This window comes from Chaetura pelagica, unplaced genomic scaffold, assembly GCF_000747805.2.
Source record: "Chaetura pelagica isolate M959 unplaced genomic scaffold, ChaPel_1.0 scaffold1145, whole genome shotgun sequence".
NCBI lineage: Eukaryota > Metazoa > Chordata > Aves > Apodiformes > Apodidae > Chaetura > Chaetura pelagica.
This window is the reverse complement of record NW_009953300.1, coordinates 102,463-115,912: the sequence shown is the minus strand read 5'-3', so window position 1 is coordinate 115,912 and position 13,450 is coordinate 102,463. Positions and strand designations below refer to the sequence as shown.

Here is a 13,450-nt window from a genome sequence, read left to right as displayed (position 1 = left end):
CAGGAACTACCATTGTACTTTCCCAGTTGCTCTGGGGAAGCCCCAGGGGCTGCGTGCCTGGCAAACGAGTTGGAGATCCCACTTAGATCCAGATTCTGCTCTGCACGGATGCAGACTGGACACGAGCTGGCAGCCAGGTGCCACTGTTCAGTCAAGGGTGACAACAGAAAAAAAAGCAAGGGAAACCTTATTGCTCAGAGGAGACCTTCTCACTCTCTGCAACTGCCTGAGAGGAGGTTGGAGCCAGGGGGGTCGGGCTCTGCTCCCCAGGAACAAGGGATGGGACAAGAGGAACCGGCCTCAAGTTGTGCCAGGGGAGGTGGAGGTTGGATCTGGGGAACAATTCATGCCTGGAAGGAAGCCCTGGAGATGGTGCTGAGGGACATGGGGCAGTGGTGGCCTTGGCAGGGCTGGGCTTGTAGGACTCGACAATCTTAAGGGTCTTTTCCAGCCAGAACAATTGGATGACACTCTGATCTCTGGCTGTTTAACTAACACACAATGTGCCAGGGAAGGCCTGTCCACAACCTCAGACTGACTGAAGGGGCAAGGACCACTGAAATATGAAGCAGGAGCAGCTCAATTCCAGAAGTAAGGAGACCACATCTGGAGGGAGGGAGGGAAGGAGAGTACCCACCTCTGGTGCCGAAACAGCCGTGCATGGATACGGCACCAACCCTGGCTCCTGGGACCAGCAGATCCACTGGCTGATGGGGCAGGACTGGAGAAACTGCTGGGCTTCCCTGCTAGCTCGTCACCAGGCACAAAATAAAGAGCAGAGTTACAGGACTCCTGCCTCAGAGAAGGAAATGCTGGATTGACAAGAGGCAGCCAAGGGCTCAAGAGCAGGGCCCACACACCCTGCAGGGAACAGACCAGCCACAGGATTATGGGCACAGAAAGCTCATTTTGAGGACACACACCTTGACCAGCCGGCTTTCCCTGCAAGCTGTGTGAGCACACTTGTGCCCGGGAATGCTCCTGGTGTCCCCAGAAACCTGCCACGTTTCTGAGGGCCCTGCTCCTGCACCTGGAGGCTGTATGTGGGGAGGAGAAGGCAACTTTGCTGCAGGAACGAGAGCTGAGCTTTTGCTCCTCAGGACCCAAATACCCACTCCTTTGGAGGAGATTAATGGCCCTGCTCTGACCTGAAAGAACACATTGTGCAGCCACGAGGAGAAAGGCACAAGGTGATCCCACCAGCCTCTCCTCTGCCATGACCTGCACCACCCTGCTCTCTGCTGCCTCTTCTTCCCTCAATGTCATTGTCCCCCGTGGCGAGCAGCGGCATGCCAGGGAAACAGGTTTTCCCTTTTCTTTGTTAATTCTTCCCTCATTACATTTGAAATTCCACAATCAGTGTGCACTGTAATTGTCGAATTTGATGCTAATGATTAATGAATTAAACATGGATCCATCAATTAGTCCTCGGAGAATAATTCTGCATAAAGCAGCGGATAATGTAATTACAGTAACAAAGATAATGAGATGTTAACATCGACGGAGCCCGACGTGACATGATCACAGCAGGCTCAGCAGCCCCGGCCTGGGGGAGCCCATCCCTCCCTCGGCAGAGGCAGAGCATCGGGGGGCTGGGCCGGGGGACCCTGGCGCTGCCCCCGCCATGGCCAGGCTGTGGCCCAGCCCCCTCCTCCCGCCACCAGCTCTGGAAGGGAACACAGTGTCTCTTCCTGGGGCTCATTCCCTGCAGGGCCGGGCCACTGGATCCCAGTGAGCCCTCAGAACCATGGGCACCGGGACCCTCGTTACTGGGCAGTGAACATGAGCATCAGGCAAGACGTGGCACCCTAAGCAGCTTCTGCCACCGCCGCACCCAGTGCCCTTCCTGTCCCCCAGGGCGAAGGTGACCGAGCAGCACCAGCCCCTTCCAGCTCTTCCCTACATTCACGACCCCAGTGGTTACGCTCCCAGCCCTGCCTGGAGCCCAGCTCAGCTCGCTGTGCTCAGCCCCCTCCACCCAGAGACACAGGTGCCATCCCTGCTGTCCCACCCACTTGGCAGCAGATCCCACGGGAGGCAGGGGAGTCCCAGGCTGAGCCCCTGCAGAGCAGGCTGAGCCTTCTCCCTCAGCCTCCCTCCCAGCACCAAGCCCTGGCTTTCCCGGGCTCTGTTTGCTTCGCTCCCATCTCCAAGCTCCCAGCCTGGCTGCCTGTGCAATCCTGGCTGGAGCACCTCCCCTGGGACTACTGCTTTTGCTCAGCATTCCTAGCGAAGGGAAAACAGCTGCACTGCCTCTGCCTGCTGGGCCTGGCAGTCTTCTGCTCCCAAACTGCTGTGTAGCTACGCTCCCGTGTAGCTGCTCCAACCAAAGATCCCAGCCACCTCTGCTGGTTTTCCCTTACACTTCCACCTCTCACTCAAAGGCAGTTTTCCAGTGTTCAGCTGCTCAACTTCCCTTTACATTTCCCAGCTGCAAAGCAGTGCCAAGGCATGGACAGGGGTGCTCTGGGGGTTGCCCCTGTGTGCACTAAATGTGCACTAATACCCTTCATGTCCTTCTCCCCTGTGTTGACGGCTTTGGAGTAGGTCCCTACAGCCCTTTGCAAAGCAAGAACCCAGGGCTGCAGCTGACCTGAGCTGTTTTACATGCTGACTGACATTGCCTCTGTATTTTTCTTGTGCTGCCACTCGCCCTTTCCTAGTTAAAAAAAATTCCTTTTCATCCAGCTTGCACTTTGGGTAAGAGCTGCCCTCATTCTAAAAGCCAGAAAAATGCATGGAATGAGACACAAATGGGGCAAAGAAGCCCCTGCCCAGGGCTGCTCCAGCCCCAAACCCTGAACAAAGGGGTTCATGGGGCCAAGCCAGGACTATCTCCCCTAACCCAGGGTTTACAAGACTGGGCAGTAATTCCCAGGAGCTCTTTCCCAGCTGTCTCCAAAAGCCAGTACCCACCTGTGCTCTTCCTTTGAGACTTAAGAAGTCTCCACAGTCCGCACAGCTTGTGGAGAACTTCTAATAGTGGTTTCAAAAAGGTCCTTTCAAAAAGGCAAGTTCCACTGTCCTTTCAGGACATGCCTGACTCCAAAACCCAGATGCAGGGATGCTCTGACTGAATGAGGTGCTTTTGGTGGAAAATTAGACAGGCAGAAAAGCACAGATGGATCCTTCAAAGTCTTTAGGAGTCTTTGACAATAAAGGGAAGCACTTGTGCCTAATTCTATGCAGCCTGGTCTGCAGCAGGGCAACTGCTTCTCCACACAATGCACCCTGAATTTTCCAACTTAGCTCATCTTCCCTCAACAAGAAGGAAGACTTCACTGTAAAACAAATATTCACCACATGATCTGAGAACATTTGACTTTTCACTCCAAGTTTAGAACTAAATGATTACAAAGAGTAAAAACATGTCATGCTGTCTTAGCATCCATCAGCAAGACCACTTCACGTCTGCACCCAGCTCCAAAAGCTGGGGTTCGGCACCCACAGGACCACCTCCTGTACCCCACAACTAACCACTGCCATGCTGAAGCTGACACCCAGCCATGCCTGTGCCCTGGTGTCCCTCCCCTGTCACCTCAAGCTGCCTGTGGTGCATCTCCTGCCAAGGCCTGCCTTTGCTCCCATTTCATGTGGCACTGATGGCTTGTTGAGGAACATCTACCTTTGCTACTCCATGTGCTTCTTGGGCTCTTTTTTTATGAAGAGCAACACTTCACAAATCATAAAGAGCATTTACTCTCTTTATATCCACGCACTGCTTATACCTGTAACATATTCTTGGCCTTCATGCACATCAGTCACAATATGTTCCCATCTAAGTGATGAGATGTTCAGGAGCGCTCATCGAGGCGAGTTCCCCAATCCCACATGCCTGCAGCTTTTCAGGAATCCAGTGTCACATCATCCCCTCTTCCCCGTGTGGCCCCCAGGAAAAGGCCACTGGGATGTAGGACATTTGGCCCACAGAAGCCTGTGGTGGAGCCTGTACAAAGGAGGGGTGGCTCGAAGAGACAAATTATTTCACTGCTGTCCCTCACACGCCTGTCCCACTGAAGGGGTTATTGTCACAGTGGGACACTGTGTCAGCCCTGTGCCAACACCCTCCCTCAGTCCCGAGACCCCCTGGCACAACCAAGCTTTTGTCTATACACAGAAACTCTCTCCCCCCAGAGCTGCACGCAAGCTGTGTGCCAGACCGTGCTGCTCCTCAGGGGTTGTCCAGCAGAGTCCTCACCGTAAGCCAGAACTGTGCCAGGAACACCCAACAGCTCAGCAGACAGCATGACTGAACCATAGTATCAGAGGGTCAAGTGGTTCCATGCAACAAGTGTCCAAAGAACAAGGGGAAAAGAAGGAAAGTGCCTTGGAAATAACTGGGCACACAAGAAATGCTTCTGGAAGGTATATGCAAAATGTTCCGGATGAGCTCCCCTTGGCTGGCACTTCCCAGGCATCCTCTTGGCTTTCCAGGACACAACCAGGAAGACAGTGACCACGATGCACAACCAGCAAACCCTGTGTCAAGACACGGATGAGGAACGTGCCTCTCAAGCCCACAAGGCCCCAACGTGGGGCTCCACAAGGAGCACATGGGCCAGGCCCTGCCTCAGCACTCCCTGGTGTCAAGGGCTTCATTTAGAGCTCAGCTGGAAAAGGAACAGGTTGCCCAGGGAGGCTGTGGCTGCCCCCTCCCTAGAGGTGTTGAAGGGCAGGTTGGATGGGGCTTGGAGCAGCCTGGGCTGGTGGGAGGTGTCCCTGCCCATGCAGGGGGTTTGGGACCTGATGGTCTTTAAGGTCCCTTCCAACCTTCACCGTAATGCTGATTATTTGCATTCAGTTAGCTCCAAACCTGGTACAGACCTATGCTTAATCTCAGCTACTCTTCTGTCTTTGGACAGCCTCTTTAGCAGTAAAATTTCATACAAGAATTCAATCTGGTATGGATACTACAGACAGGAGGACATTACAGCTAGAAAGTGAAGAAAAAATATCTCAGAGAGGCAAAGAGCAGCCTGCCAGGGGCTCCTGACAGCCCAGGAGGAGATGAGGTGCTCCCAAGCTTTCAGTAACCAACTTCCAAAACTCCCAGCAAATCCCAGTGTATTTTCTGAGGATAAAGAAAAAAAAAGTTTCTAATTGAGGACAGAACTTCTAGGCCATCATTGCACCAAATCTCTGAGGATTTACTGCTCTTGGAGACACATTTTTAATACTGACAAAACAACTGGAGAATGACACATGTCTGAGGCTGGGAGGGACCTGGGGAGGTCGTTATGTCCCACTCCTGCTCCAGCAGGGCCAGCCAGGCTGTGTCTGGCTGGGTTGTGGTTCCCCCTGAGGAGGGAGGTTGCAGAACCTCCAGGGGCACGAGCAGCACTGTGTCTGCACACAGCAGAGAGCCCCAGGTGGGCAGGAGGCAGCTTCCAAGCCTGACAACCTTCTGAGCCTCTGGAAACAGGGTCGCAATGAGAACACATGCAACCTAAAATAAAACCAACTCTGACTACAGCAAAGCTGCCTTCAATTAAATGCCAGGGTGCAACCACCCACTGAGCTCAGAGACCCACACCCTGCACAAACACAAGCTCCTCCCTTGTTCTCACTTCATTTAGCTCCAAGTTATTCTGCCTGTACCTACTTGGGAGGTTATTTTGAATAATCACCAGCATGTATGTGTATTTATCCATATGCAGGGCAGTGTGAGATGTTTATCTTTTTTTTCCTCCTCCTCCCCTTTATCTACTACTTCTTTTCTTGCCCCAGGTAAGGACTGTGCATGTAGGGACATATATATTACTGTCCATAACATTAATCAGCACACTTACTAACCTTGGCAGAGTTCAGGTCACAAAGGTACCAGAGCTGCCTGCTTTTAACCCTCAACACAGGCAGTTTGGTTTAAACCAGACACTCCTGGTGTAAAACAGCAAATCATTCAGCTCTCCCAAGCTCCTGTCCTCTGATTATTACCTTGTGCCCTGGCAGAGAACTGCAAATTTTGAGGCGATGTCTCTGCAGCTGCCCAAAGCCTGTGTCAGACCCCAGTCCCACCCCCAGCCCCAAAAGGGGTTCAGCTGCAAGGTCCCTGCTGACATGACCCAGGGCAGGCTCCTTCCTGACCCCAAATCCCACAGAAGCAAGTCACCTCAGAGGGTTTTTATCATCTCAGGGCACTTACCGTGGTGACTGCATCGCCAGCTGCCAACAGCCTTGGAGGCATCACAGTGAGATGAAAAAATTCCTCAGAAAACATCCCACCATTTGTGTAGCAGGAGACAAAGCCTTTCTGGCCCACGCAGACCCCCCAGACGGGCACACCCCACCTGATGAAGCTGCTGTCTCAGGGCTGAGCTGCCTGCTGAGCCACGTGCTCCAGGATGCACAGGAGCTTTGTTCTGCCCAGGGGCCCAGAGAGAAGCCTGTGGACAGGGGGCTCAAATCCATGGGTTCCTAGATGAGAACAGCCCCCCCGTGTCCCTCCATCCAACACCCTGTGCACACGTGGGCTGGAGTGCAGCAGATCTCGTGGAAACTAAATTGATCTCATGGAAACAGCTCCAAGCAGGTGTGAGGGCACCAGCTCTCCAGAGAAACTATTCCAACGTCTCATTACCCTCCCTGCCAGGAAACCACATCCCCTCTCACATTTATCTTGCCCTCTGTCAGCCCCATGCACTGTGTCCCCAGCAGCTCTGCACGGTGCTGCCCCCGCAGCAGCCACCGGTCACCATGTCCCCCTCTCTGTTCCGCGAGCCCAGTGGGCCCTAGAGGGCTGAAAGCAAGACACAGGGTTAGGTGGGCATTTGATTTGACACCACCTTAAGCTTTCCTGTGGTTTGTCTTTGACTTCTTCCTACAGCTCAAACAGCCTCCTGTGAGCAGGAGCCCTGGGGAAGTGCCTACACTGAGGGGCAGGAGCTGTGGGCACCTGGGGCTGGCTGAGGTGTGTGGTGCTGCATGGCAGAGCCCAGCAGAGAGCACGGCAGGACACAGGGGAGCTGCACCTCCTTGGTCAACCAGGACAGTAACTGTCCTCACGTATCTGGTCTGCAGACTGGTTCTGCCTCTGCAGAAACAGCAGTTTGGGTTCAGAAGGACTTATTATTTCACACCTGGCACCAAGCGAACCCAGCGATGGCAGCACATCCCGTTCCCTGTGTGTGTGATGCTGAGGACCCCAGCCAGCCCCTGGCACTCCCTCCAGCAGCATCCCAACGTCCCCAGCTCCAGCATGCTGTCAAGCACAGCCCCAGCACCCTGACCACAGGACACAAGCAGGGCACGGGGCAGGATGGAACTGAAACCAGGCTGTGCTCACTGAGCTCCCTCTCGGTGGCACCAGGCCAGGAAGGATTGCCGTTACCAGCAGCAGGATCAGCATTCCCCTGTGATCCCCAACCCCTGCTGTTCCAGACTGCTGCCAACAGCTGGTGGGGAAGAACGTGTGTGGGAACTGTCCATCCTGGCCAAGGATACCCACCCTGAGGACAAAGCCAAGGCATGCCAATGCCCTAGGACACTTGGGCAGGAAAATTCCAAGTTCAGCAGCCCCCTGGGCAAGGTGAGATACCTCCTGCGGCAGGAGAGGTAGTAAGGAGGAACTCCATGAGAAACCAAAGAGCCTCCCAACCTCCTCCTCCCACTACTCTCTGTGGCAGCTGTGCCTCTTGAATGTGCACACAGAATAATAATTACAAAACAAGCCCCTCTCAATACTGTTTCTCCAGGGGAAGGTGAGGAAGAAAAAGGGGGCCACAAAAAAAAGGAAATAAAGAGAATAGAACTTGCCAGGCCTCAAGAGACATCCCTGGCTGAGATTTCCTTTGGTTTAGGGAACAACAGCTTCCCCCATACACAGCAGCTCATTAGACTCAACTGCTTCCTCTCAGGGAGTTTGTGCCTTTGTTTAAAGTCCCTCTGCTCTGCTGCCCTGCAGACTGACCAGCACAAATGCCACCAACAGCTGCTCTCCTGCAACCCACAGAGGAACCAGCACCTCCAAAGACAATCCCCGAGAGCAGGGAAAGCAAGACACGGGAGGAAGCTCAGCAGAACGTGGCCTGAGTGCTGGGCTGGGGCAGGAGGGCCCCGCTCCCCCCCAGGGTTCCCCCAGGGTCCCCTGCTCACCTGTGCCCCCGCTGAGCTGGGTGCTGCTCCGCTCCTTGGGCAGCCCGTTGGCCTTGGGGCTGGCGCCGGGCGCGGCCGCGGTGGCCCTGGGGAGCCGCTTGCCCGGCACCTTCACCGTGGTTCTCAGCAGGTCGATCTCCTTCCCGTGGACGTTCTGCATGTAATCCTAGAGCAGAGAGGCAGAAGGTTCAGGATCAGCCCGGCCCTGGGTGCCCCCTCAACTCCCCTCTCATCCACACCAGCAGAACTAACACCCGGATCCATTCCCCCCCTGCGGTGACTGCCCAGTTGGCACTGGGAGCTGGTCTGGGAGTTCAGGACATGCTGCTCTCCCTTGCCCAAGTCCCAAGTCAGGCAGGATGGAGGTAAAGGACCCTGTGGCTCTCCCTTGGTCCACAGCCAGCTGTTTTCTGACAACACGGATGCAAAGCCTTGACTCCAGCCTGCCTTCTTCCCAGGACTAGCTGGTGCCTGAGAACTGCCATCAGGGAAGTGCCAGCTCTTGCTTTCAGTGCCCAGAACGAGTCAGCTCTGAAATGAATAACGTGGGGACGCTGCCACGGGCAGTTGGGTGCCGTGACAAGCCCATTTGTGGAAGCCTGGCTGGGGATCAGAGATTAGATGAAGCAAAAGAGCACGCAGGTGGCAAGCAGTTCTTCCCTGTCATGCCTTGTCTTTTTAATCAAAGCACTCAGCTGCAACGGCTAATAAAATAATACAGAGTAGTACAGTGTCACCAGTGGGATCCCTGGAAATTCCCTCTCAGGTCACAGTGAGCATAATTCAAGCCCAAACACCCCAACTCAGGACAACTCCCTGTTCATTCACCTGCACAGCTTCACAGTATCCAAAACTTGGTGCTTCCGTAATTTCTTCTGGTAGGGTATTGATTGCATGACCAAAAACTCCACATGCACACTTAATATTCTGTCTCCTCAAAATAAGGCTGCAGACCCCCAGTGTCTCCTGAGAGCTGTGTCCCACCCCTCCCTGCTCCACAGGGCACTGCAGCTCTCCCCTGACCCTCTCTGATGTGACTCCTGTCCCAAGAAGACCCAACCAATGTGATCTCCAGAGAGCTGCACAGAGGGGACTGCCCTGCCCTGCAGACCTCGGGCAGCAGGGACTGAAAACTGAGCTGGAGGCTCCAGGGACTCGGAACGTGGGTGCATCCCTGGCGCTGGGGATGGGAGAGGAGCAGCAGACACTGTCCAGGGAGAGACTGTGGCTGCTGCAGAGAGCTGTGGGCTTGCTCCAGTTCACAAGGAGGTCACCAAAAGGATTAACTCCGAGTTGGTTCCTGTCTGGTTCCAAACCCAAGAAGGTAAAGACATGACTAAGACCAGTTAGAGAGCAAGCATTCCCCAGTCCTTGGCCCCAAGAGGCAGGTGAACGGGGGCTGCGTGGGCAATGATCTGAGGCCTTGGGTGACGACCTGTAAGGGTGACAACCTCTCTGCAGCACCTCCACACCTTGCTTTGGACTGTTTTCTTTCCACAGACCCCTGTTCAGGCATCCAGCCCCCAGAGCAGACCCGGGGATGGGTGGCAGCACACCTGCCTGCACTGCCAGCCTCTGGGGACCTGGCCTCAGACACACACACACCCTCTGGTGCCCCAGGCAATTCCTAGTTAACCAACCCAACCCAACGCGGCTCCAAGCTGCTCCTGCTTGGGTGGGAGCCTGGTGGCACCCCTGGGCAGGGAGTCTCGGAGGGGCTGGAGGATTTTCCCTAACTCAGCACAACGGCTGCCCTAGCCGGCTGCCTGCCGGGGAGAGCGGTCACCAGCGCACGGCTTTTATTGCATGCTATAAAACTGCAATTTCTTCCCAAGCCTCCTCGCTAATTACCCAGCCAGTTCTCTCATTTCATTTTATTACTGGAATTAACAACGAGTTCAAAGCGTGGAAAGCTATTAAGATGTGTGATTAAGCCACATTCAATTAGTTTCTACAAACAATTTAATTGATGTTGCAGATAGAATTAACAGAAGGTGATTGTGTGAATGGCTCCACTGGCTGCAAAATGGGAGCTGCTTTCTCTCCAGCTCTTACAGCACAGCCTGGCCAGTGGAGCTGGGCTGAGCCACACACCTTCCTCACCACCAGCAGCATCCACTCTCCAAGGCTTCGGGGAAGTGAGAGGAAACTGCACCGGTCTCTTCTCAGAACTTGTTCTTTTCCTGTCACTGAACACACTCACAGAGAGGTAAGAAAAATACAGCTGCCACGAGGAAAGCTGTGCTAGATCCAGGGATCAGGCTCCCTGCTCCAGCCCCAGCCTCCTGCTTCAAAGTCTCTGAATGTGCTGACTGTTCCAGCCAGGAGGTGGAGGTGGCACTTTGAAATGGGACCCAAGCATTGCTCCACAGGTCCCCAGCACAGGCCCAGGCAGGCACAATTCCATAGAGGAGTCAGAGAACACAGGATGTCAGGGCTGCACTCAGCTCACCTGAACACCCTCTGTCCACCTGTGACTGCAAACCCACCAGCTAAGCCTGACTCCCAGCAAGGAAACTTCAAAGTGGGGCTGGAGGTGCCAAGAAACTGGTTGAATGATGAACACCCAGAAGCAGATGAACAGCCCCACCAAGAAGCTTTTGCTGGATGAAATCATAAGTATGACCTAGCCAGAGCCACCAGTAACCTTCCTCTGAGTGGGCAAACACATCTGGGGCAGATCTGGAGGAAAGAGAACAAAGGTAGAGCTGCTGATCCCTGGGGCATCTACATCTGTTCCAAGAGGGACAGGGAGGTGCCATGACAGAGATGCAGAAGAGAAGCCCAGGCAGGAATTGCCCTGGATCATGCAAGGAAAGGCCATTGGGAACACAAATGCAGCACAAAGATGCTCCAGGGCTTGAAGTCACTGACAGGGGCTGACAAAGACTCTCCTCCCCCAGGTCTCAGCTGTGCCTGCAGGGACCCCTCTACTACACCCCAAGTCCTGTGTCCCACCCTGAGCAAGGCAGGGGACAAGCCGGGACTTCACATCCCAAGGAAGGAACTTCAGGATACCAAGTGTCTCCTTGACTGAGGACCCTGCCTGCTGGCCCAGAAGCTGCCACCGCAAATGGAAGTGAGGAAGAAGCAGGTGCCCTTCCTCAGGAGCACAGTGACAGCCCCAGAGTGACCCAGGCTGCCCAACCCCAACGTGCTCTGCTTGTGTCACCCTGTGAAGGGACAAGGAAACTTGCTTCGTGCCACAGGATACAAACCTGGTGATGAACACAATGCAGCACCTCCCAGCTCACTCCAGAGGATGGGGAGGAGAGGCATCCTCTTTGGGGCCACCTCCTCCAGTGCCCTCCAAGCAGGTCACAAACCAGGTGTCCAGAGGGAAAGCAAGGCAGGGCAGAGGGGCCTTTGCTCACCCTGAGAGCACACTGCTCCCCAAAGCCTTTGTCAGCGTGGCAGGACACACCTAAGGCACAGTGGGTGTCACGGCTCTTTTCCCAGTTCTCAGGGGACAAGGCTGGGGGGGAGCACACTGAGCCCCATCCCTGCAGGAGTCAGAGCAGGGCAGCAAGCAGCTCTGTGTTCTGTGGCCCATGTGTCATTAATTAGTCCTTGCTCTAGGTAAACATATCGGGTGCTACCCCACCCATCCTGGGTGCAAGGTTCAGAGGTTTCCGTGAGACCTGGGGGAGGAGAGGCCCATCCTGCACCCCTCTTAGCAACGGGCTGTGGATCACCAGGAGAACCAGGTGGGAGCAAACCAGATTTTTGCTTGGGGCTACATCGTAATGAAATGAAATGCTGAAGAAGTGCAGTAAGGAAAGCAAGTGACATCAATCTAGATCACCCCCTGAGGAAGAAACAGTGTAAAAAGGAGAGAAACCTAGTGTGTAGCAGCAGCATCTGAGAGCGGTTAAACAACATCCCAGAAATTACTCTGCCTCTACAGCTGATTGTAATAATGGCCCGTGATGTGCTGGTGGAAACGTGATAAACCCACACACGTGTGAGCACACACACAGAGCAACCAGCAGCAGCCACTGCCTCCCAGTTTGGGTCTGTAACCACCAAAAAATGGGGTTACAAAGTTAGGGAACTGCAGAGCCACAGCATGGGACAGGGATCAAGGACTACAAGAGAAAACCTGTCCCCAAGGCTGCCACAAATCAAGGAAAGGAAGCGCAGTGACTGGATTTCCAGTGCTAGAGCAGGGGGCCCATGAGACAGAGATGGGGTCAGAAAGGAGGAGACTCTGCAGGGCCCAGGGCTCCCAGCCCTGCCTGAGGAGATGGGGGAGCATTCAGGAAGCACAGGAGCTGTAGCACCTCACTCTGCAGCCCAGAGAGAGCTCCAGCACCCCCTGAACAGCCCCATGCTCCCCAGCTGCTGCCCAGTGCCTGCCCAGGGTCTGCCCAGTGCCCGTCCTGCTGCAGCCCGTGCTCTGCAGCGGGTGCTGTGGCCTCTGTCACAGGTGTGCCTGTCCGTGGCTCACTGTCTCAGCAGCAAACTGTGCTCAAGAGGGAATGGGAAGAAGTCATTAGCCCCACAGTGGGGAGGCGACAGAGATGGATGGGGAGGCAGCTGTGCGCCCGAGCCACGCAGTGAGGAGGATCAGAGATGCATCGAGTGACAGCTCAGCTCGGCAGGCTCTGCACAGGCACCTCATCTCCATTACCCAATACCTAGCAGCCAGGAAAATTATTCCACACCCAAATAGCACCATAAACCGTGGCTGCAAGTTCTCTGCCTGCTCCTCACCCCAGATGCAAGGAGGCATCAACCCCTGCTCTAATGGACTGAGCAAGGGAAAGGGAGAAAAGAAGATGCATCTACTTAGCATGATTCTGTGCAGAGCTGGTTCCTGTATCAGCCTTTCCCACCCAGCCTGGCACTGCAGAGACAGTCTTCGTGAGAGGGAAGAGGTTTTCCCCAGAGTAAAAAACAGCTCTGAATTGCCCTGTAGAGGGCCTTGCTGCAGGCAGAGACTGGGGCTGTCATCTGCTCCAAACCCTCCTGAGCAGCTCCCTGCGACTGCGACACCTGCAAGAGCTGCAGCGGCACCCACGGCACCAAGGACCCTGCTTTGTCCCAGCCCGCTCCTCTGCCCAGCCCAGAGCAGTACTCACGTGCAGGCTGGGGTGGTAGGTGAGGACCCCGTTGTCGCACAGTGTCACGTACTTCTTCTTCCACTCTTTGTTCAGAGACTTGCCACTGCGCTTGAGGAGGATGCCCTAGGAGAGAAGTGTCAAGAGACTCAGATTGTGTTTGGCCCAGGCACCTCCTGCTCAGCTCCAGCACTGCCCCTTGTAGGAGACCAGTCTCTGAAGATACACAAAGATCAGGACTCATGAAAACATCACCTAGGTTGGCCTTCCCAACACTATTTCTCCTGGGACTGGTA

The 13,450-nt window shown here is 54.7% G+C and overlaps 1 protein-coding gene across 1 annotated transcript in view; it reads right to left on the bottom strand.

The window, feature by feature from the left end:
* Positions 1–13,450, bottom strand: part of LOC104389090 (arf-GAP with GTPase, ANK repeat and PH domain-containing protein 3-like) — a 68,632-nt gene that overhangs the window by 29,475 nt on the left and 25,707 nt on the right. The window contains exons 6-7 of the mRNA XM_009998045.1: positions 13,176–13,280; positions 8,092–8,257 (exon numbers count right to left, since the gene is read on the bottom strand). Of these exons, the coding sequence (XP_009996347.1) occupies positions 8,092–8,257; positions 13,176–13,280 (271 nt within the window). The remainder of the gene's footprint in view (positions 1–8,091; positions 8,258–13,175; positions 13,281–13,450) is intronic.